The sequence below is a fragment of the Echinops telfairi genome, unplaced genomic scaffold, assembly GCF_000313985.2.
Source record: "Echinops telfairi isolate 266 unplaced genomic scaffold, ASM31398v2 ScPeMD7_1;HRSCAF=3_0, whole genome shotgun sequence".
In the NCBI taxonomy this organism is placed as follows: domain Eukaryota; kingdom Metazoa; phylum Chordata; class Mammalia; order Afrosoricida; family Tenrecidae; genus Echinops; species Echinops telfairi.
In genome coordinates this window covers 26,489,583-26,516,129 of record NW_022103896.1, presented here as the reverse complement: position 1 = coordinate 26,516,129, position 26,547 = coordinate 26,489,583, and the positions used below count along the sequence as shown (strand labels likewise).

The 26,547-nt window shown below is 35.5% G+C and overlaps 1 protein-coding gene across 2 annotated transcripts in view; it reads right to left on the bottom strand.

Annotated features, from left to right (window-relative positions):
• CSMD3 (CUB and Sushi multiple domains 3) overlaps window positions 1-26,547 on the bottom strand; it is a 1,328,144-nt gene that overhangs the window by 857,547 nt on the left and 444,050 nt on the right. For both annotated transcript variants that reach the window (XM_045286022.1, XM_030887469.2), the window contains exon 6: window positions 24,307-24,419. In XM_045286022.1, coding sequence (XP_045141957.1) covers window positions 24,307-24,419 — 113 coding nt within the window. The remainder of the gene's footprint in view (window positions 1-24,306; window positions 24,420-26,547) is intronic.

Sequence of the window (26,547 nt, the reverse complement as noted above, 5' to 3'; positions counted from 1 at the left end):
AAAAAAAAAAAGAGTAGAAAGCCTCCTCTTTCTCTAGCAGAGCTATTGGTGGATTTGAACTGCTGACTTTGGAGTTAGTAGACCAATGTATAACCACTATACTACTAGTGCTCCTATCTTAAAGATTAAAGCAGAAATTAACAGGAAAACAATGAAACTAATCAACAAAACAAGAAGTTAGTTCTTTGAAAAGATTAGCCAAATGGACAAACCACTGGCAAACTTAAAATAAATGAGATCTGAAGATTAGGTATCTAAAATTAGAGGTGAAAAGGGTGACATCACCACAGAAACAAATGAAATTAAAAAAATAATATACTACTATGAAAGACTGTCCTCCATCAAGTTCAAAGACACATTTCTAGAAACACATCTTCTAAACAAATTAATATAGCCTGGTGTAGAAAACCTCGACAGACCCAAAGCACAAGAAGTAGAGCAGGTATGGAAAATGTTCCAACCCTGGAATGTCCTAGACCCGACAGCTCAGCGGGGGAATTCCGCACAGACGACTGTAGAATATACAGAAACCAGCAACTCCCACAGTCACTGTCTGCAGCATGCCCAGGCCCGATTTCAAACCAGGTATTGAAAGCAGTAACCAATTAAATGCCTGTGTACTAATAAAGAAACCACTGTAAAGACATCAAGAAAGCAGCCATTTATAATAGCCCACAAAGGATGAATTCTTTAGGCATACACCTAAATAAACAAATAAAATACTTGAACAAAGAAAACTATACAACGCTATTATAAGAAACCAAAATAGATCTACACAAATGGAAGTATATCTCATATTTATGGAGAGAAAGGCTTAACATTTTGAAAATATCAAAATTATCCAAAATATTATAGATTGCAGTTGCCTTCTAAATCTTAACTTCATTCTTAGAGAAATGGAAAAACGAGCTTCATACGGAAAGCAAAGAGATGTAGGATGAGAACAATCTCCTTAAAATAAGAACGAGGCAGGAAGCCGCACAGTACAATAATCCAAACAGCTTGATACTGGTCTAATGATCGGTATGTAAACCAATGGAAAAGAACAGAAAACCCTAAAATAAAGGCATCTTCTTAAATGCAACTAATCTGCCATTAAAAATAAACACTCTTAAATAGGAAAAAGATTGTCTCCTCAACAATAGTGCTGACAAAATTGGATCTCAATTCATAGTAGAAAGAAACAGGACCTATACCATACACCATGTGACAAATGAACTCAAGACGGATCAAAGACCTAAAGGTAAATCCAATACTATAAAGATCATCAAGGAGAAAATAAGGACCGAGTTAAAGTCCTATTGCCGGGCACACACAGACTATCAATATAATAAAGGAGCTTGGAGACAAAATAAATGACTGGACACTTATGTGCATCAAGAGACTTAATCAAAAGAAAAAAAGAGATCTCAAAGACTAGGAAAAATATTTATCAATGACAGAATGGACAATGAACTAATCTCTAAAATCTATAAATCACCATATTACACAGCAAGGAAAAAATAATCCAATTAAAATTAGGCAAAAGTTAGGAACAGACAGTTCACCACAAATGACATTTATATGTCTAAAAAGCACATGACAAACACTTACATGCATTAGCCACCAGGGTGATGCACATCCAAAGGACAAGAGAACACTACCCTGACCGGAAACAGTAAGTGCTGGAGAGGCTGCGGAATCATTAGCACCCTCATGCACTGCCAGCGGACCTGAGGCATGTACAAACTAAGTGGGTAGCACGACACTGACTTCCCCTTGAAGGAACTATAGACAGATACAAAATGAAAACAATCCAGAAAGACCTGACTGGATAGATAATGAGTAACATGGAGATTACATTTTAAAGATTTAGGCAGAAGGAGGTAATTCATTTCAAAGAAATCCTTGAATAATAATAAAAAAAAACCGTGAAAAAAGGGGTGGGGGTGATCAATCTGGGTGCAGATAATATGAGAGGAATTAATAAATGAGAAATCGATAAAGAATGGTGAGAGATTTATATCACAATTAGAAAAAAGATATTTTTGGCCAACCAGAAATCACAGTCCTAGTAACTGTAGGCTTATCGGAAGTCCTTTCACTTTTTTTTGAAGCTTTAATCGGTGATTTCTAATTTTCTTTAAATGTCACATGCAGGTGAGATGAATATTTAATTTACAATGCACGATAGAAAATTTTAAGTGCCTGAGGATATTAAGTATTTTAGTTGTAAATAATTAAAGTCTTTTAAATAAGTAAAGTAACCAATATTACCATATCTTAGAGTTTTGTTCACAAAACGTTTTGTGAGTCTGACAATAGAATAGCAGAAATAGACAAATGAGCATCTTGGTCTAGAATGTTCACTTCACAGACTTTACAAACTGAAGGTGAGTTGACTTGTAAAATGTAAACATTCAGTTCTCCCTGAATTTTGTTTTATGTTTAAATGCATATATTTGTAATTGTTGATACACTTTGGAATAAGAATAATGTAATGAAAAATACCATTCTGTCTTTTTGAATACCAGGGCAGTTTAGATTGCCTTTCCCTCTTCTCAAGTTCAAGATTTAATTTAAAGACATCTGCGAGGAGGAAACAAATTGTTACAGATGTTGTGCAGTGATTTCACAGCCCTGGGAGAGAGATGAAGGTCGAGAAATACCTAATCCTGACTCACAGATAGTGGGAAACATCTCAGTAGCAATTCAATTTATAGTTCACTCATTGAGAATAAGTAATTTATAAAATATTGCATTTGGAAAGCCTAACACTAACATATTTTGAATATATATATTTTTTGGTACAAAGCTTTTGCATACAGATCTTGGAAAAAATCCACTCCTGTGAGCTAGAGAATGGACTACTATATAATAAAATTCATGCAAAGGAGAGAAAGAATATTGTGTAGCTGGTGCTATTATTTTTACCTATTGCTCTCTTGATTGACTTCATTTTGTCATCAGAAATGCTATCTTATAGAATCATCACAAAAAAATTGACCTTTTGAATTAGAACCCAAGGCTACCCCACAGTTCATAGTTTATTTTTCAAACTTTTTTCACAGGTTGCCTTCTATCTTCTCCTTGCTTTTATATTGTGCAGATGGTTTTTAAATACACACACACAAATTCCTTCTGTCAAAACTAGCTTTCAGTTTATGGATGTCCACTCTATTGTATATTTACCCCAGCTCTACATACAAAATATCTTCATCCCAGATCTCCATGGAAAAAAATCATCAAAATACCTTATATTTCCTTCCTTTGTAAACATCTTTTTTATTTCTTTTTTCACTCAGTTGAAATTCTTGAGAGTATTGTTCACACAGCCAATGTTCACTTCTTTAGTTCACATTCATTATGTAAGCTAGTATATTTAAATGTATTATCAATATCACCACTACAACTAATGTCATATTCCTAAATTACATGCTAAGTCCTAATCTTACTCATTTCACAATATTATTGAGCCCCAACCATATTCCAAGGACCAGCATACAGCAACAGCACACAGCAAACAGTCAGCTATGTCTATGTAAGAAGCTTGTAGTCAGGTGCTATGTCTTTTTTGTTGCTAGGTGTTGTGGAGTCAGTTCTGAATCAGAGACACTATGTTCAATAGAACGAAACACCACCCCGTCCTGTGACATCTTCCCACTGGTTCTTAAGGCTGCGCCCAAGGTTGCGGCACCTGTCAACCCTTTGTTGAGGGTGGGCCCTCTCACTTCCCCTTTTCTTTACCAAGCATGGTATTTTTTCCCAAGGAAGTACTTGTCTCTCCTGTTAACTTGTCTACAATATGTCAGAGAAGTCTTGGCATTCCTTCTTCAGGGGAGCTTTCTGGCTACTATTCCTCCAAGGGAGATTTGTTTGTTCTATCGACAGTCCATTGTATTATCATTCTTGGCCAGCACCATAATCCAAATACAAGTCCATAGATTAGGCCTTTGCAATAGTATACAATACATTTTGATACCTAGGAAAGAAAAGTATTGTGTTCTGGGAGATTAACATAGTATTTATACTTGGAAGATTTACCAGTGCAATGCATCATTTCATCATTTGACTGCTGTCTCCATGAATATTGATTGTGGTTGCAAGCAAGACAAAATGTTTGATAATGTCAGACTTTTCTCCCTAAATACTGATATTACCTTTTCATTCAGTTGTGAGGATTTTAGTTTTCTTTCAAATAGGTTGTAACCCATCCTGAAGACTGCAGTCCTTTGTCTTCATAGGTAAGTGCTCCAATTCCTCCTCACTTTCAATAGACAAGAGTGTGTCCCCTGCTGTTAATAAGCCTTTCTCCAGTCCTGACCTGGCGTTCTTCTTCACACAGTCCAGCTTCTCAGCAGAGACTGAATAAGCATGGTGAGCGGATGCAAAACTTGAATTTATATCACGTGGTATGCCCTTGTTCTTGTTCACATAGTATGTAACGCTATGAAAAAGCAACTCAATGTACAGGTATTGAACACCAAGAAAGGAAGTCAATTTTGATAGGGTAATCACAAAAGGCTACATTGAGGAGGTAATCAGAGGAATCAAAATGGATGCTAATGAGACCATGCGTATAGATGAGAGGACTTTCCCAGAGAACGAAAACCAATGGAAACACTCCGTAGTTCCAAATAAGTGTGACAAGGCGAGGTCCAGCAAAAATTCCCATCTAGCAAGAGGACAGGGAATCGAAATGAAGAACAAAGAGTAGCAAGATTGGTAGTCTGGGAAATCTGCTAAAATGTGGACATAAACTACTTAAAGATCCACTTCTGCTAAGTGTAAGACAGAACCACTGGAGGGGCCCACCATGTAGAAGGATTTAAATTCCAAAATAATCCTTGTGGCTGCTGTATAACCTATAAATTTAGAAGGCCAGTAGTGAGAACTAAAATAGCTTTTAGGAAGAAATTTCAGTGATCCAGGTAAAAGAAGATAACTTGGAATTAATTGGTCCCAATGGGCATGAAACAAAGTAAGCAGATTGGGATACATTGAAGGTAGAGCTGAGCAGACCTTGCTAATTCAAAATATCCATAAATATGAAGAATCAGGATGATTTTAATATTTTAAACTAGATAATGAAAGAATAATTTGATTTATGGGACATGGGGAAGATTAGAACAAGTAGACTTTGTGAGAAAACATCTGGATTTCAGTTTTTGAGATCTAAGTTTGACATGCTTACTAGTAATCTAAGTGTCCGCACATGGACTTACACATATGATACAGAAGCCTCAAGACAGTAGATATGAATTAGATACTCAACTTTGGCATTCATCAACATAGAATATTTAACCCACAATATTCTTTTCCCTGAAAAGGCCAAGGAATTTGGATCGAATTCTGAATGCTCATCACAATATTGAGGAGCGATCAGTAAAGGAAACTGAGGGAGAATCCCCCAGTGAAGTAAAGAAAAAACAAAGAAACCAACAAACAGGAAAGTAGCAGAAGTCGAGAACAAAATGTGGTCCAAGCAGCATGAAAAAACGAACTGTGTCAAATGGAAGGAGAAATCATGATCTCCAATGATCATGGCATGGATACAAGTTGGAAGTAGTACAGGAATAATAGGAAGGAAGAGGAAGATTTAATGAATACAGGGAATTCTAAGAATTTAGGGTAAAGGAAAGCAGAAAGTTTTCATGATATTCCATGCATTGTCCATTCTCTTCTTGATGAATAGTCATTTCTGGACTTCAGTAGACTCCTATAAGGCTTTTAGTTTCCTATCTATCTTACTGATATTTATTATTTATCCATCTCTTGGCTCCTGCTGCTTTATAGAAGCTCTAAGTACTGTGAATTTTCTTTTTTTCTGACTTTATGCCCCGACTCTTTTGAACAACTCAAATCATATAGATTTAAGAGTTTTCTTGATGGATGGAATTCCAAATGAGATCTACAATTTAGATTCCATAGATATTGCTCTGTTTTGCACATGCCTCATTTCTGAGATGAGATGAATGTATCTATACTGAGCTAGCTTCTTCTCTTATGAAATCTTTCCTTTAGGGTATTTTTTATTTTAGCAAGATATTCAAAACAGAAACTTTTACATTTTTTAATTAATGAATTTTTAATATTTTTCAAACCAGAAAGTTAAGAATCAGTCATAATTTTCCTATTCCTCATAGTAACTTGTCATCATTAAGAAAACTTATCAATCTAAACTCAGATTTAGATCATAGCTGTTTTCACTCCATGGTGATGTCCTCATCTGCTCCAGACATCCATCCCCTAACATGTCTGCTATGAGAAAAGTACATAATGACATGGGTTTACATGCATGAGCCCTGATTATGTGTGAGGCAACGTGTTAATTTCCTTGGACATTATTGCAATTAAAACACCTACTCTTTGAAATAGGTCCTATTAATATCTCTATTTTACAATGTAAAGAACCTTGATTAGCGCGGAGTGTAAAGACAATGGAGTCCATTCTGACTCATTGTGTCTCAGTAGGACACAGTGCCACAGCCCCACATTTTCCAAGACTGTAAGTCATTACAGAAGTAGGCGGCCACATCATTCTCCTGCAGTCACTGGGGGACTTGAACTATCAACCATTTGGTTAACAGCCAGGTGCTTAAACACTGTGTCCCTAGTGCTCCTTTCCAAAATAACCAGACTTACTGTCATTAAGTCAACTCTGACTTATAGCAAACCTAAAGAGTCCTTTTAGTGATAGTCACACACCAAAACCCAAAAGACCAGTGCCATCAAGTTGATTACAACTCCTATTAAGCCTACATGGGGTTTCTGAGGTTGCAGGAGCAGGTAGGCTACTCTTTCTTCCAGCAGAATGGCTCATGAATTAAACTTCAAACCTTTCAGTAAGCAAGGTTACAGAGTATCTATAATACGAAAAGAGAATCTGAGTCCAGGTTTCCTTTCTGAAATTCTGCACTGTAACCACATATTCTGTAAAAGGTCTGTGTCCATCTCTCACAAATTACACTTATATCCAATTACATATTTTCTTTTTACATTTATATTTTGTTCTATTATGAAGTTTACTCAAAAATCATCTTAGGCTGGAATTTTCAAGAAAACTTTTATTTGACGAGGTTATGACTTTTATTATATGTTATATAGCTTCTTTCAGACAGAGAGCACAGAAAGATAAATCATTGTAAGTCAACTTGCCTTATGGCATAGCAGCTTATTATTTATTTGACATCCAGTGCCATTGACAACAATATGTACATGGATTTCAAGCTTGTGAAAAATGTTTACATTATTATATGAACTTATAAATCATGAACAGTGTCAGATAGTAAAAAAGTCAGAAACTAAATACATTACTAATCATTTAATATCAAAATTAAACTATGTTGGACTTAATAATTTTTATTTTCACTTGTTTATCTGTTTTTTCTTTATATATTCTAACTTTAAAATGTTTAGTCATCAATCTGACATTTTATAAAAAACAAATCAATCTATGTTATTTTATGAGCTCTTTCTAGTAATCTTTCTGAAGTATTTGATAAGTTATTTTTTGTTTTGATTTTTATATTTTTCTTTTGTTAGTTTCATAATCTAAATTACTTCTAAATAATTAACATTATCTGGAAAAGGGAATGGTCTTCTAGAATACTTAGAAACCGTTAGCAATAATATTTATGAAATAATAGGAATCAAGAAGAACTCTGAGAAAATACAACAAAGAAGTATTAAGAAAAGGGATGGAAGAAAATTCAAGAGTGTGGAATTTGTAGTTAGATGGTTTGGTCAAAAGTAAACAAACAAATATATTTTTGGGGAAAAGTAGAAAACATAAGTTTTTACTGCACATTATTTGATTCTAGGAACATAATTTACTATTATGCTATTGGAACTAGATTGTTATAGTTTTCTAATTAAACCACATAAGAAACTACCCATATACAAAATGTACAAAGTGATGTCCTAAGGAAATTTATATATTTTCTTTATATATATTTACATAAATTTATTTATATAAATATCATGTACATATATTTCTTAATTATATAAACCTATTTCATCTGTGACAGCATTGGCCTTAGTAGATAGAAAGTATTTATTTTTTCATTTAGTATATTTAGGCTATATAATACACCCCCTCAAGAAAAAAAACAGCAAAATCTAACAAAGTAAACTCATGCTCACATATAATGTATTTTTATTGTGTCTTTCTCTGTGATGTCATTCTCATTAAAGAGACCCTTTGGCGTAGGCTTTCCTCTTTTGGCAAATGTTTCTATTAAAAGAGTGGAAATCCACCTTTTTATACTTGGTATTCTCTTGGGACCAACAAAATACTACGAAATAAAGCCCTCTATAGAATATGAAACACGTTGGTACCATTCAGATTCAGACTGGTTTGGGCCTACAGTCCCACCTGCCATCGACTTAAGTGGGAATGCATTATGCAGAGCTAGTCAGTATGTTAGGTAGCAGAAGAAGCAAGACAATTGGCATGGAAATACATTAATAATATGCCATGGAAAAAATTCTCACAAGAAGATGAGTGAAGTAAGGTCACCCACACACAAAGGTATTTTAAAAGGGTTCAGCATCCAAAGAGAATACACATGAGAACATAGAATACTGAACTTGTCGAATCAGCCAACATATTGAGCTCTTTCTCTGCACAAGAATTCCATTAATTTTTATTTTTTAAAGAAGTAGAGCCTTTAAGAAAATTTCCCTTCAGTGGTTGGCTGTTAGAATATCATTTAATTTCAGACCCTTTAGCACCATTTAGTGAGTGTCTTTCTTTGCAACCTATCCTGATAGCTGTGGAATTAGTTGTCTTGTTCAATTGAAAAGCTAAAAACTAAAAGCTATTCACCAAGGAAAATAACAATAGTAAAAACTTTAATTTGTCTTAACAAATCTTGTATTAAGCTATCAAGAAAATTAAGTAAATGAAGTAGAAGTAATTTTTCCTTTCCTTTGTTAATTAGAATATGTTGATGTTGAAATATTTTATGTTGAAATATTTAGCAAAGAATTTTATGGGAGGTTAAATGATGTAATAACAAAATGAACTATCCCTATATTTAATTCTAGAAAATACTTTGTGCCAGTGTTTAATTTCCACCAGTGAATAATTTAACTTGATTCTAGTAAGGCATGTAGGGCTGACCCCAATAAGCACTCACCAAGAGCTCCTACTAGGAAGGACGCAGGGCCTGAGGACCTCTCGGGAAAACCACTCCCTGGAATACAGAACCGTGAACATGGATGAGGGAACTGCAGGAGAACACAGCTGAGATCCCTGTCAAGTATCCAAGACGGTAAGGAGTATGTCTACCTGACTATCAGGGGCAGGGAAAGGAAATCGGTTTAAGATTTAGATCAGACTTTGACCGCTTCTCTGCTCTATTTCCGTTACATTCTAGGGAGTCTGCAACCACCCTTCTGTGAAATGAGGAGGAAAGAGAACACAAAGTAGAGAATCCGAAGAGCCAATCACCTTCTTTCCCCGTCTTTGCACCGATTTTCTGGCTGTGAAGACTTGGGATAGGAAACAGGGAAGAACTATTTGATGTTTAATCTAACTTACTGGATACCTAAGGACACATTTTATTGGGATATGTTAGTAAGTTAGCTGAAAGAACGAGAAGACATATGAGGATTTTCTTTTTTGTTGTTTGTTTGTTTTAATTAAATTTTTTTTTGAGGCTTTTCTTTAGACCAAAAAAGAACTAGGTAGCATATGATCAACAGTGAGTGGCGCTGAAGGCAGAACACACTAAATGCATTAGCTAAAAGAACAAGGCTCTAGGAATTGACGGAATCTCCAGAGAAATGTTTTAGCAAGCTGAGGAAGCACTGGAAGCTCTCCCATGTCGAGGCCAGTAAATTTAGAAGACAGTTACTTGACAGCTTCACTGGTAAAAGATTCCTATCTGTACCCATTCCAAAGAAAGGCGACCCACCTGAATGCTCAAACTATAGAATGATAATAATATCACATGCAAATAAGATTATGCTTAAGATCATCCAAAACCAGTTGCAGCAGCACATTGACAGGAAACTGCCAGAAGTTTAGGTTGGATTCAGAAGAGAATGTTCAACAAGGAACATTATTGCTGAAGTCAAAGGGATCCTGGCTTGAAGCAGAGAATATCAGAAAGATGTTTACTTGTGTTTCATTGACTGGGCTTAGGCATTCAACTATGTGGACCATAAAAAACTGTGGATAATCTTGGTAAGAAGGGGAATTCCAGATTACTCCGATGTGCTTCTGAGGAATTTATACAGGGATTAAGAGGTAGTTAAGAGAACAAAACAAGGGAATGCTGCCTGGTTTAAAATCAGAAAAGATGTGTGTCAGGGTTGTATCCACTCACCATATTGGTTCAATCTATATGTTGAATATATTACCAGAGAACCAAGATTATATGGAGAAGAATGGCATCAGGATTAGAGGATGGCTTATTAGCAACCTGTGATATGCAGATGACCCAAGCTTGCTGGCTGAAACTGAGGAGGATTTGAAGCACCTCCAGATGACTATCAAGGCTTGCAGCCTTCAGTATGGATTACAACTCAAGGTAAAGAAGACAAAAAATCATCAAAACTGGACCAATAGGTAACATCATGACAAATGGAGAAAAGGTTGATGTTGTCAAGGATTTTGTTTTGCATGAATCCACAATCAATGCTCTTGGAAGCAACAGTTAGAGATCAAAAGACTTTGCATTCAGTAAATCTGCTGCAGAAGGCCTCTTTAGAGTATTGGTGAGCAAGAATATTAATTTGAGGACTAAGGTGTTCCTGACCCAAGCCTTGGTATTCTCCATTGCATCCTACGCTTGTGAAAGTTTGACATAGAATAAGGACGAAGAATCCATGTGGGGCTGGAGAAGAATATTGAAAGTACCATGGGCTGCTAAAAGGACACAGTGATCTATAGTGGAAGAAGTCCAGAGTGCTTCTTAGAGGCAAGGATGGCAAGACTTCATCTTACATACTTTAATCATGTTTTCAGGAAAGACCAGTCCCTGGACTGCAAAATGCAGGGTCAGCAGTTAAAACCAGCAGTCCAGTCATCCCATGGGAGAGAGATGAGTTTTTCCACACCTGTAAAGAGTTACAGCCTGTCAATCTACAGTGTCGGTGCTACCCTGTCCTACAGTGTTCTTATGAGTCAGAATTGACTAGGCAGTGAGTTTCATTTCTGAGTTTATATGTTATTTATACCATATATCATATATAAACTCAGTATAGTAACTCTCTACAACAGGATAGAACTGCCTCTGTGAGTGTCTCAGATTTTACCACTTTACAGGAGTAGAAAGCCCCATCTTCCTCAACATATCTTTATGTATATACATAAAACAGTGTACTGTATCACTGTTTCCCTCTGAATTGTGTATGTCTGTTTACATTTGAAATGGTCTCTTATAGTAGAAACATTTTCAATAAGTTTAAAGTGGGTTAATATAACTAAACATTTTGAAACTTTGTAGCTATATTTGTATGTTTGTATGTTTTGGAGCTACCAATTTTGCAGCTCAGCACATAACCACTTTGCTTTCATGCTACTGGGTAAATGTCAGAAAAAATTATCTGAATATGTAGATTTTAGGCTTTCACTGCAACCTTCTGAAAATTTAGTGCTAATAAAGTTAAGCTCTAATATCTTCTAACCTATATACTTTCTATGTCATAATAATATTTTAAAACATATGATTATTAGCTTATTGAAGTAACCACTACCATGAGTATAGCAATAAAACTAACTAGCAGAATACTAGTAAGTGTCTCAGTGTATATTCATTCAGTTTAGTAGCTACATAATTTCAAAATGTTTAGTTATATTAACCCGCTTTATGTAGCTAATTAACAATTGTTATGCAGTTGTTAACCTTCATAATATGGAATATCATTAAGAACAACACAGAAAGCAAGTGCCCTTATGGGCTGATAGAAACAGGGTTTTGCCTTCATTCAAGGTGGAACCCACTCGGATGACAACTTCTTGTGGCCCAGCTAGGAGGGTGGTAGAAAGTCCACTCAGATTGCTCTTTCAACGTTACGAGCATTCTATTTTTCATTTAGTTTTTGCCCTCTATTTAACAAACTGCTTTTTGTGATATTTGATCAGACATTTCTTTTAAAGAGTGCACAGTAGATAAACCTATTACACTTTTATTGGTATAAGGGTGCTTCTAAAGGAAAATATTTATATAAAGTATAACTTTTCCTCTGTATGATTCTATTAATTAGATTGTATGCATCTATATAAATACATATCTGTGTTCTTTTTCAAAGAACTCAGTTTTGTTTTCATGACTCATGTATGCTTGTGAATTAGATGGTTTTAATATTATGAAGTTAATGAAATGATGCATTTTAGCAAATATGTGTGTGCATATACTTTAAAATCTAGACCTTTACCTGTAACTTAAATTTGATACTATATGATGTACTTCATTTAGGGAATAAAACAATTTTAAATGTAAGACATTTTTTCGGTTCAGTTCAGTGGCACATGTTTTGGGTTTAATTCTAATCTTTTTAGAACAACCTAAATAAGAAAGCTTCTAATCAGAAAATCAGCACTTCAAACCAAACAAACATTCTGCAGGAGAAAATCAAGTTTTCTGCTCCTATAAATATTTGCAGTCTAATCTCAGGCAGTAAGTTTCACAGAGCCTCAGGGGGGAAAACAATTTTTTCCCCTAAGAAAACACCCCACTGTTCGTTCAGCACAGAAAGAGTGTCAGTAGCGCAGTGGGTCAAGTGTTTGGCTGCTGGCCAACGTGTCTGCAGGGGGAGGTGAAGAGCCGCTCGCAGAAAGGTCAGCCTGACGTGCCTGTTGATTTGAAGTCTCAGAACCCTGGAAAGCAGGCTCCACACTCTCCTTGGAGGTCATTCTGAGGCAGAATGGAGTCAATGACCAGATTTTTAAATCAAGTTTCAGACACTTTTTTTAACTTAGGAGACATAAAATTAGAACAAATAAAGAAAAAAAGCCCTTAAAATGATTACTCCCCCCAAGTGGTATCTTCTAGTATATATTAAGTTTAAGATCTTGTAAGTAATTTGCTGACAATACATTTGACGGAACAGAACAGGGACTTCTGCCCTCCATGCTAAGAGGATGAACAAAGGACCCTGTGAAACAAGCCATGAACACAGGACCCTGAGAACTGGGTGGGGAAACACCTTCGCCTTGCAGCTAGGTCCCAGCCAAATTCTGGCAGAGGACTGTCCTCAAAGACGATTCTGAGACATGCTGCCAAGATAAAAAATAAGAAACCTTGTATGTATAATCAGGTCTGTCAAGCAGTATATTAATTTTCCTTTATTTTAAAAACCATGTATAAAACATATGCAATAGGAAAAATGTTTAAAGACTCAATAAGGATACATTTATGTGATATAGTCAAAACCTTACTTGTCTGGCTAAAAGTTTAATTCATTTAAGGGTTTTTTTGCTTGTTTGTTTTGTTTGGGGGGTTATATCATAGCACTAAAAAAAGAACTGAGTTTCTAAAAATTAAAATAACAAAAATTATTTTTTATTATAAGCTTGAAATTCCAATACCTGTGAAAATGTGGCTTCCAATACTAGGATTGTTTATTTCACCAAGGTGTATGGTATTGAAAATGGCTTATGCTCAGGTGCCATTTCTCAGGTCATTATAATATCTTGAAAATATGAAATTTCACGAGGAGTCATATAACCTGGACTCACTTCTTATTGACTTCTTCCTCACTACAATTTCTGTGATTTACATTTTACTTTTTTACAATTTTTTGTATTGCTGAAGGACCGGCATGGTAGGAAATTGCCTTGCTGATTTGGTTTGCAGCACCACCTGGGCGACTCTGCCTCTGAGACCATGAAGACCAAGAAAACTGCTTAGGTATTACAGGTGTTACTCTTAATGTTTTCTCCTGTTGTTCTAGTGGACATTTAATTCTATGCTCATCAGTTTTACTTATTAGGTTATCATTTTAATTGCTAATGTGTTTCTTTAGAATCTATCAGTATTATATAAGCTAAATTAAGATTTTTTTCATAACATTAATGCCTTTTGAAACTGGTATTTTTTAAAGAACTATTCTATGATTTAAAATGTGAGTGTATCGTATTCAGTTATTAAAATCTAGTAATTATTGGGTGATGAACCTGCATAAAATGACTTACTATATTAAAGACTACCTATTGAAGATCATCTTAAGAACAGAGTTGAAAGTTTCAACATGGGTGGGCAAGCGAGAAAGAAGATGAAATGACGCTTTGGGGGTCAAACGACACTTTCACAGGGGGCGCCTGATTCATAACAGTAGCAAAATTACAGTTATGAAGTGGCAACAACAATAATTTAATGACTGGGGGGTCACCACAACATGAGGGTCACAGCAAAAGGAAGGTTGAGAACCACAGTTTTAGAGGAACAAGGGAAGTAGTACTTTTGTTCAAATAGAATATCTGGTTGTGGCAGAAGGTTCAAGATATTAAGGTAAATGTGATGGTGTGCAGTGAGTTTTAGAAGATTTGAGGGGAAGTAAACTTTACTTAGTTTGGTATAGAATAAAAGAAGCAAACAATTCTTAATTTCTGTATAATATTAGATCAATTTTGGTGGTTTTATACATAGAAAAGAGTAAGACTGGTGAATTTTGTACAGCAAATGTGCCATAAATGATAATATTTTCTTACTAGAATAGATGTAAGCCCATAGCCTTCCAAGGGGTTAAATGGAGCGGATGAAGAGCCCTATGTCATTTCGAGTTTAGAATGGTAACCGGTTCAAGTACATGTCAGTCCTTATGTTAAATATATCTCTTCAGCGGGCAGAGATGCATGTTGAAGATAGTATCATTCTAAACAGTCTTTCAATTACACAACCGATAAGACAAAAAGTTTGGTAACTTGAAAGTTCGGTATTATATGTGAAACTTTTAAATAGAAGAATAATCATTGAATTTTATGATATTCCTTTTTTTTAGCATTCCTTCTGACTTCAAATGAACTTTCCTAACTTTGAATTGTATCCAAAATTCTCAATGAGGCCTTTATTTAAAAACTACATTATGAATTAATCATGGCTACAACCGGTTCTGCCATCTACAGATAAGCTGTCTTCACATAATTTCTAAGACATTTGACCAAAAATTTTCCAATAAAAAATGGACTACATTGAATTTATGGGGGAAAAAACCAGATTGATATCTTGAGCTTATAGCACATCAGAGTAAATCAAATTTCCAGAGCTCTGGAAGGTAACAGGGTTCATGAATTGCAACTAATAAAAAAAATCATCAAAAATAGGGGTGAGATACTAAATAAATGCCCTGTCTCTCTAAGTCTTGATGTTGGAATATTTTAGGTGTTTCAAGAGTAATCTGTGTTTATGAACTACTTCTTTTCTCATGTTTCTGAATTGTCTAGCTAACTGGTTTCGATAGTATGACTCAGATTGAAAACTTTAGTAGCAAATGTAACGGTATTTATAAGACATGACTAGAGAAGTGAATGTAATTTACACAATGGTCTACAAAGTAAAATGGCAGGAAGATCCCCTTCTAAGTGTCGAATAGCTCATGTCGTTATAAATGAATGTTTCACTGTCCACAGGCATGTACACCTGGTGATTTTATGGAACGTAGCAGCTCCTGGATCTGCTTAGATGGGGCAGACACTTTGTGGTACTTCTTAGCCTTATATGCAGTTTTCAAGCACTTCACCTCATACTGTTAACATTTCTATTCTACCTCTGGATTCCATAGTTTTGGGGCTTTTTCACACAACATTGTAAAATCAAACAAACAAAAAACGAGTGCCTAAAAGCCACTTGGAATTTGAACAATGATATAAAAACTAGTTTTCTGTGTTGCTCTGAGCAATTGTGCTCCCTTGAAGATCTCAATCTGATAAAAGGAAAGAGGTACAAGGAAAAGGAAAATACGACCTTTAGACCGTTGAGAAATCAATGAATCTAGTCTCGGAGACAATGCTATGATGTGTCCACCTAATGGTAATGACCCATTTATTCACTGCCTTGTTCGTGCCTCTCTTAGCAGACTGCTAAGGCTGCGTCTTAGCGTGATCAGTTTTCTTTCCAGGAGGAGAGAGGAACTGGACAGCTCCTCCAACATATCTTTGTCGGGACTTTCCTATGACCTCACTTCTATGGTTAGGGAAACTAGGGACAAAGTTTGCTCGTTTTTTTATAAAACCCCCAAACCCAAAATAATAGCAACAAAATGCATTAACAAGCTTTTGTAGACACCTGACTCTCTGTTTGCCAATGAGAGGATCTTCCCTGTTCTATGTTGCTCATCATGGACTTTCCACCAAGATTCCTTTTGTCTTTCCTGGCCCAGACCTCGATCGAGTATTAAGCTACCTGGATTTTAAACTGTATCTTTCCAAAATACATTATTTTTCATAGGTGACATCTCAAGGACTCAAAGGAGACCCCCACTTAAATAAAATAACACACACTCGTGCAGTGTGTCTTGTTTTACTTCCTCTGACTGTAAAGGTGAAATGCCACAGATTGGGCATGTCTGCCTTCGTCAGAGGTCCCTGAACCAACCTTGGAAGCTCGTTTATCTAGCATAGTCCACATGTCCCATCGTGGGCCAGTTTCCACGTATGTCGAGGTATTGCTGTGCTACCGGTCATGCTGTTGGGACAGCTTCTGTTGCTTTCCCACGCTCCTTTAAAGTTTCAGAATTCGTGTAAACCCTTGAATGCCTTTATAACATCAGGCTACTGGTCTCCTTCATGTAGACGGTGGCTTTGCCATCTTGTTATCTCTGCTTCAGACTTAATGTTTTGCCTACTTAAGATTTGGGGTCTGTTTTGTACACTAACAGAGGAATAGTGTTAAGTTAAATATTTTTCTTACCAGTTGAATTATTATTATATGTTTAAGGAAAAAAATTGAATAGTGAAACTACGGCAATGGTGTAGGGACTAGAATGCAGAAACATCTGATTCATAGACTGATAGAAGCCTGTTATTCAGATAGAGACTGCAAATGATGGTGCTAATATCACTAGATTAATTTGGGGATGTAAGCTTTCTGGAATCAAATATAGATAAACCAATAAGGATGGATGTCTTTTGTATATAAATAAAGGTGGATGTTAATTTAGCTGGTCATTAATGTGGTGGGAAAAGGAAGTTACTGTAATAGTTGATAAGATTTTGTTTTGTTTTGTTTTTTAATTGGTCAATACAGCAGTTCTGTAAGACGGACAGATCAGTAGTCTAGTGTTGTGCTGTGTGCAGAGTATGAAGTGACTTCAAAAAGCTTATGGAAAAAGGAATTAGACTATAATTCAATTTTCCCTGAATTTTGAAGCCCTTCATATATGCTCAGTAAATGTGTATTGAAAAAGTAGCATCGTGGAGAAATGAATAAATGAATTAAAATGTCATAGTGCATATCCAGTGGAGAGTTTACTCTCCAAGGCTGTCACTTACAGTAAAAACTGGTCAGCCACATTTATAACATTACCTAATTAAGTAATTAAAAAATTGACATGATATAATCATTGGCAGAAAACCCAATGTCTTCTGTCTGGACATTTGGCAACATTTCTGAAAATGTATTTTGAGAAAAAAATTTCAAAATTCAAGAAAGGGATTTTTTTTTTGCTCAAATGATTCAGTTTAACTTTTTTTAGTCCAATATTCTCAAAGAGTTGTTTTGCTTTGTTTTCTTTTCTTTTTTCTTTTTTGGACATAAAAGTGATTCCAGACTCTTATTGCTATGTACTTATACATTTATCAGAAACCTGAATTTAAGTAATAGGCTATTTGTATATATTTTGCCAGAATTGCTTTTCACTATTTTCTGGATATTTACAAACTTGAATTTTATATTAGAGCTTCAAATCTGAGCACTAGGTTTGGGGGATGGCCAAAGTTTACAGTGATAGCCCCAAATCCATTTCTGAGTCTCCACATAATTCATTCGCTCACTTAACCAGCAATGGGAATAGCTTTGCTCTTGGGCAGAGAGTCCTTAGTAAGTGGATTACTCCCACTGCTGTAGCCAGTGCTGGGAGGGGCATTCTAGCCCTAACATACTTGCCTGTTCGTGCCCTGGATGGAACAAGGTACTAGGGTTTACAAGATTATGAGTCATAGCGTTACTGCCTTGGTTGGAGGGCCTGAACGAATCTTGGAAGCCCTAAGATACTTGTTCCCATCATGGCTGCTCTTCTAGTCCCACCTGCAACCATGATGCATTGATCTGCTGCTAATCATGGTTTTTCCTGCATCTGGATGATGTCTTGTATTTGTTCTGTTGAAGGCAAGAAATGTGTCCCTGTACATTACATTTGAATTTTGAGAGGAGCTAGCAAATATGGACTGATATACTCTAAAAAGGCCAATGATGAGTAAAAAGTTACTTGAATGCAATTGCATGCATTTCTTTGATATATGTTTGATATAATTGTTTCACTTACTAGTACCTAGGTTGTTTTGAAATTTTTGAGCATTCATATTTCTTGTTGCTATTAATTTTGACCTAGAGCAGACCAATGAGTTCTTTAGACCCTGATTCTGTTTTGTGAGAGTTCTTGCACAACTCTGAGGGGAAATGACATTTTAAAAGTTCACATCCAGAAATTAGTTTTGACAGCTATATTATGTATAAAGATAAAGGACCATTGGTTCAAGCAGCTGCTGTGTTAGTTACATAATCTCATGTCAATAAGCAAAGGGGTGGAGTCTAGCCTGTGAATCAAGTCATCGCCAATAATGCCTCTGTGAAGGCAGCGCCTTCCCTGAGAATTCTGGGAACTCTGATCTTCCTCCCTGGAGGTGGAACACACTCTCTGCTTGGCATTCCTGTTAACAAGTCACATGGAGACACACTGATGGAGCCAGAGCCCTGGAGCTGGAGAAGCCACGTGGAGACCTACACCAGCACTGAGATGCTTCCACCACCACTGGATCTGGATCCACAAGACTTTCCACCCCATGGCCTGTGATCTTTCTGCATTCGGTGTCATTGGATGGCTGAAGAGGAATTTATAAACTAGTATCAACATATGGGGTAATATCAGACTTATGGACTTGATCTGAACTGGGCTGGGATGTTTTCTTAATGTACAGTTGCTCATTGATATAAAGTTCTCTCTTACCCACATGAGTGTATGACTTTGTTTCTCTAGTTAACCCAGACTAACACAGCTCCCTTTTCATAGTAACAGGTAATCCTCAGTTAATAGAGCTTCACAAAATGTTGTGGTTAGTAAGAATTTATAAATCGGAGACAAGCTCACCTATCACCTAATGCAAAGACCGTGCCTAAGCTATTGCTTTGTATAAAGTAGGGAATTTGGGTAAAATAAGCACCAGATAAACTATAATTGATGGAAGAATCTCTTCTAAAATTATATGATATTGCCTTAAGGAATTCACAAGTCTCTAAAAATTTAACTATATCACAACACCAGAGATATTTTATAATTTTTGAGAAACATTGAGATCCTCCTTTGTGATACTGAAAAATGATAAATAGATTTTTTTCATTTTATCTCATAGGTGTAACTGACTCAAATATTATGTTACACACAGTATTTAAAATATTTCCTTTGTTTTTTAACTATGTGCTTTCTCATTCATATTGACTAGCTCTTTGCCTTGAAGTATCTTCACTTCTTCCATATCTGAAATTTCATATAAGAAATCTGAGTACATTTTGCTTGCACAACAATATATCTGCTTACGTGCCTCTTTTTGCTGATGAGGAAACTAAATTCATAGAATTTAGCAATTATTATTTTGATTACTGAATCTGTATTTTCTGACCTGAATCCAATTGGTTCAAATTATGATTCTGTCTAACCCAAAACCTTTTCATCATTTTTCAATACTTTTCTGTGTACACTTCCAACCAAATTCCAAATACAAGAAGAAAAAAAGAATAATTACTTTCAAAGTTTTTATGTGTATCTGTCTAATCTGCCAAGAACTCTGTGTACCTGAAATTTGTTGCTTGGCATTTTCAATAGTTTAGAAGTCCTGTCCATTAAGAACATTTTTCTATTATGAGAAATGTCCAGTTGATCAAAAATTATGACATTATTTGACAACCCATGATAAATATTTTATTAATCTAAAATTGTACATTTATTATTCTTTATAAGTTCTTATTACATTAAAAATTAGAGTTTATAAAATATTTACCTGAATAAGATGAATCACATACAACAAAATTATGGAAGGAAAAACAGGAAAAATAATAACATGGTAAAATCTACAGAGATTTCTGGTGGTAGAGCAGGTTATGCACTTCGAAACCACAGCCCACTCCATGGAAGAAAGACAATGTATTTTGCTTCCATGATGATTACTTCCTCTGAAACTGACAGAGGCAGTTCTACTCTGTCTTGTTTGATTGCTTGGGGTCAGAATCACCTTGGTGGCAAGAAGTTTAGTTTTAGTTTTCCAGAATATAAGGAGTCCTAGTGAAATAGTTGCTAAGTGTTCAGTAGCTAGCCTAAATGTCAATTGGCCTTTAGGCAATTGGAATCAACTAGCTATTATTTGAAAGAAAGATGTAGCAGTGTGCTTCTTTAAAGATGATAGCCTTGCAAAACATATGAATGTTATATGCTAGATTATAAGGTTTCTATGAATGGGGATCAATTCAAAGCACTGTGCTTTAATAACTAGAATATGAGAATAGTCATATATCTAGATATTTGGAATTATGAAATACTGCAATTCCTAGCCTTATATGTCATGTACAATTGCAATGAAAGTTACAATATCCATGATTGGACATTACAAAACAAATGTTTGGAAAGCATGGTGACTTAAAATAAAAGGTACATTCATACATTTCCTATTTAAATAGTTGAACCATGTAGATTTAAAATAATGTCTTAAAAATACCTTGCTGAGCAAAAGTAGTCTGTATTAGACAATGGAGTCCCACTTCAACATTCCCTCCTGATTTGAAATGAATAGAACATGATCCTAGAGATCCAGTAATACTATGAAGAATTTTATAATACATAAGAGGACTTTCAAGTTACACGGTTTTAAAAACATGTAATTCATGTGACAAGCAGCACACTTAAAACTCTATTCAGAAGATATCTAATGAATTTTAAATGCAAAAATAATATTAAAAAGCAAAGACTGAGAAAAATCACATTGGAATGATTTTATTTGGTGAGGAGTTGAGATGTAAGGAGGAATCATTTATTAAAAAAAAGAAGAGATGATACAATTGTTTTAAATGAGAGATGCTCATAAAAAGGAAATGGAGGGAAATTAGATGTGTTTGCTCTTTTATGTAGATATGAACACATTTGGGATGTTGGAGGCTCAGGGATTAAGTGCTTGCTTGCTAACTGAAGGTAGGTGGTTCAAACCCACTAATAGCTTCATGTGAGAAATAGATGATGGTCTGTCTCTTTAGAGATTGACAGTCTCATATACCCTCTGGAGAAATTTTACTCTGTCCTAAAGAGGGGCTATGAATTGGAATATGACTCAACGGAAATGGGTTTGGGTTTGGGTGGACATATTCCCTGTGGTGCCTGAGAGAATAAAATTGCTTACCATATGAACAGGATTTTATTTAAATTCAAAATTTTCTTGATATTTTTGAGTTGTGAATAGAATTGTTACTTTTCTACTTTTGCTCCTCAGTTTCTACTTAACTTTACTTAAAATTATATTATGTAAACAAATAAGGGAGCTAATTTATGATATATCTTAAAAATTGTTGCATTTGGTAAATCACATCAGGGACTACCTATGTATCTATTATAACAAGTATGGACCAAACTATTAAAAACTAGCTGAAATCATTCACTGAAATATTTTGTTGTCTGGGGTCGACTTTCATGTTATTTTACTGAAGACAGAGAGTCAGTAGAAATGCTATGTCAAAAACAGCAATCTTTGATAATCTGATGCTCCATTAAAACATTAACTACATTAAAAATATTAGGTAAATCAATAATAATTGTGAGTATTTGATACATATTTGAGTGATTAGGAAGAAATACATGTAGACTTGGTTTGGGATTTTATATATTATTTATCACAACCTTTTCTATGTTGAATTGGTTTTAATTCAGATATCATTGAATGAAAGAGCATCACAGAACATTACAAAACACAGGTTTCCATGTCAGAGTAGTGCAAGCATTTCAGCATGTGACAATTCTGAACTCTACAGACATTTTAATTAGCTCATGTTTTTTTTCCATCCAAATGCTTTCATTAAATTAGAGTTTCAAAACTTACTTCTACAATTGATTTTATATTATCTAGATAAAGTGTTGTTTGGAGATAATACAATTACAACACTCAAACTTGAAGCAATAAACCTTTTAAGAGAATAGGACAAAAAGGCATATTTTATATAATAAAGCATTTCTTTAATACTGCCACTCCATAATAGTTCCCATTCTCATAGGATGATAAATTTCCACTCTAATGTAAATGTAGTCCATACTGTCAATTACATTTTTTGAGCTGATTTTCTTACTGAAAAAAGTTGTGACCAATAAAGAACTTACTTTCTGTTTATTACAGTGATTCATTGAAATACTTTTTTTTTTTTAGTGGTGAGATTGAATAGGCAATGCTGGAAAATCAAATTGAATCTTGGAAATACTATAAAAGTCCTTGTAAGACTACTGGTAGCAGATTGGAAACAGTCATTAGATACGCAGAGCTACTGGCACGTTTGTGCCATGGTCTTAAATGCAAATCCCCCTCATCCAAAAGCTCTCATGAAGCTGCACTAGATAAAGCGAATCCAGTCCCACTTAACTTTTTTTAAGAGGAGATATATTTTTTCCTTATTTCCATTCAGATAATTACTGGGAACTTTATGTCTAAAAGAGTCCTCAAATGTATAAGGAAAGGTCATCGTCACATGACTCAATGAGTCCGGTATTTTGAATTTGTGTCATGCCCTCAGCCTTACCTCTTTGTGGAGCCGTGAAACCAGAAAACTCCACGGGGAAACTCAGGCATTAAGAGGCTCCATGTCAATTATTTCTTTTTAAATATAAAGTCCTTTGATTATGGAAGTGCCCTTTAATTTCAGAATTAGAAATTGGAGACTGGACATAAATAGTATTTCACACTTAATATTGGCACTGATTTAAAGTGGCAAAAATCATGACACCATAAAGTTATTTAAGAAAAAAATAAGCATGGAAATGAATTTGCTTTTAAATATTTACTTCAAAAAATTTTTTATATACCTATGTTTTATAAGGGGGATACATTTTATCACATGATATGTTAATAATCTGTGTAGTTTAAAAAAGAGAATTCACTCATATCTTCACAGCCATTAACTAAATTAAAATATAAATTATTATAGATTTTCATATATGAATATTGCTTAAATTTTTTAGCTTGTAAGTTATTGCCTTAGATATTTTTACTACACCAGTACCTGCTGTTCTATCATGAATGTGAAATAACACATGGATAAACTTGTTACCCTTTTTAAGGAAATCTTATTGCTAGGACAGCTGCAAGAGGCTACCGATTTAGAAAATAAAAATTAATGATTGAAACTGTCTTTCTATGAAACAATATGTAGTTTATTAAATTGTTAGAGATTAAATCAAAGCTGCCTGACATCACATTTAATCTGCAGGATGTTGAAGGCTAAAGGCTACAAGAACAAAAGCACTGAAAACAAACTAAGAACTGATCAATGGGGGTGGGGTGAAATCTACCTGGAAATCCTTACTAGTTCATGAACGGTAGCTGACTCAGTGGTAATAATGGGATAATAAATTATTTACATAAGGAGTTTGAGGACCCAATATGCTGAAACCCATATGTTACAGAACATGGTGGAAGAAAGGTAGAACTCCAACTTCATAACAATCTTGTCCCAAATAAGAGTTTGCCAAGTCCATGCATAAAATAGAATAACATACTTATTTAAAATTATTGCTGTTAATAAAAATGGCATATGATCACCTTGATAAGGTTAATTGAACTAAAAATAATAGTGTATTTGAAAATAGGATTCCGTTTATGGAGAGCCTATTTACACTGCAGCTGTTTTTGCCATGTTTTATGGTACAGCTATTGGTACCAAGTCCAATCACTGAAGTGCTTGATTAAAGTAAAATATTACATTTGCAACATAATGCATTTTAAAAATCATATTTTCATTTTGAACATTGTGCTATAAATTTCAACTAATTTTATGATGTAATTTATTATGATCATATTATTGCCTCAACGAGAAGGATCATTTTAAAAGCTCAGAATATTAAGTGTGTCAAAAGCTCACGGTGTTTACCAAAATGTTCTTACACATCAGAAAAGGAAGCACTATTTATGAAACATACCTTGATATGGTGCATTAAATCCACGGTAGCGGTGATTGCTGTCTGTGACAAAGTGCAGTCTGAGCCAGTTTTTGTTGCTGATAATTGGCGGTGGTATGTTCATGCCAGATAGCCTGAATCATGAAAGACAGACAAAGACCATTTAAAACGGTTTCAGCTTTAATGGTTTTCACTTAATTTAACCAACCAAGTGTCTACATGGTTATTACCACCCAAACTATTTAAATACAAACGATATAACTAGTTTACAGCTAATCATAAAATGGTGCAGCTCAAGAAGCAGGCTTTCCCAACCGAGTTGCATACCGCAATAAAATCAAGTGGAAAACTGTGTATGATTTATTATATACTCAAATGTATTGTACTGGTTACAACAAACAGCGTCGATGCCGAGTAGATGTCACTGTTCATGGTGCTCCCCAGGCAAAACAGCACAGTTTTACAAAAAAAAGTCTTCCAAGGAAATACAATGTTGATTTCCTTTTTCAGCGTAAGAATAAATTGCAGCTGTTTTCTTATACTTCTTGATATCCACCTTATGCTTTTTTATGTTGGATTTTATATTGAATTAGAAACCTTTAAATTATGTTACATGTTATGCTTGTGAACTGCACTTGAGCAATGTGATGTAAAGCAAGGCAAACGGCTACCCAGCCCTGCGCCACCCTCAGCATCCTTACTCTGTTTGAGCCCATTGTCGCAGACACTGTGTCAGCACGCATCCCTGGGGGCTGTACCTTTTGCTCTGTTCCGCTACCTTACACAACAACGGGATGTTCTGCAGGAAATAGTTTCTCCTGGTAACAGATCTAAATCTCGGGAGATGAAGACTCACTGTCCTTGCTCTTCTTCTGGGATGTTTTATGACACCTGCTAGACTGGGATTCTGAAGGGTTTGGCAGTTAAATCCTTGTAATACCCAATGATTAGCTCTAATACAATGTTGTTGTTGTTGTTAGATGCCATCAAGTTGGTTCCAACCCATAGTGATCCTATGCATGACCTAACTAGACACTACCCGGTCCTTCGCCATCCTCACAATTGTACCCGTGCTTGAGCCCATTGCTGCAGACACTGTGCCAGTCCATGTCAGAGAGGACCCTCCTGTTTGGCATTGCCTCTCCACTTTGCTGAGCATAATGTCTCTCCTGGGACTGGTCTCCCCAACAAGATGACCCAAGTCTGTAACACAGTATGTTGCCATCTAAGAGGCTCTCTGGCCATACTTCTTCCAAGCCAGATTTGCTCGTCCTTTCAGCAGTTGGTGGTATTTGTAACATTTCCCAGCAGCACCCCCATTCAAATGTATCCATTCTTCTTCCATATTTTTATGACATGTCCTACCTTCACATGTATATGAGGCGATGGAAAATGTCATGGCTTGTGTCAGGTGCACCTTAGTCCTCAAGTGATATCCTTGCTTTCAATACCCTACATGGGTCTTGTGCAGCATCTATACCTCATTCAAAATGTCTTATGATCTTTTGACTGTTGCTCCCATGAGCACTGATTGTGGATCCAAGCAAGACAAAATCTTTGACGACTTCAAGCTCTTCTCCAGTTATAATGATGTTGCCGATTGCAGTTAAGGAATCAACTCCATAATGGGATCTGGTGTGAGTAGCCAATCAGCTGTGAGATTAGGGTGGGATGTGATCTCTTTATTAAGATCACAGCCCTGAGGCGATTTAAACATTTGTTTCAAAGGTCTAACCTGCTTTTCATATTAGTGGATGCTATAGACAAGTTTGTTTTCTTTTTTGCTGAGTCTGAATCATGCATCAGGCTCATTGACCTCTAGTTCTTTGGGCAAGAGCCTCTGCCATATTGCTTGACTGAGCTGGGAGCCATTGGCAGCCTGCCATGTGACCTGCCAATCTTGAATTCATTTGCCTTTCCAATCATAACCCTGACCTTCTGACCTTGGATTCTTGTACGCCTCAGTCACCACCATGTGATCTTCTTGTCAGCCTTGGATTTATCTGTCCCTGAAGTTATGAAAGTCAATAGAAGCCTCCAGTTTAACATCTGATCCTTAGACCCTGAGAGTGCCCGAATTGAACTACAAATGCATCACACCCACAAGCATCACTGGATTTATACAACCAAGCTTATCACATTTCCAAGGCAGATTTATTCCCTCTTCGGACAGTCTACGACCTACTCACTGTTCTTTGCCAACATAGTAATTCTTTGGTCACCTTTATTAATTTCAAAAGAAACTATTTTATGTAATTTCAT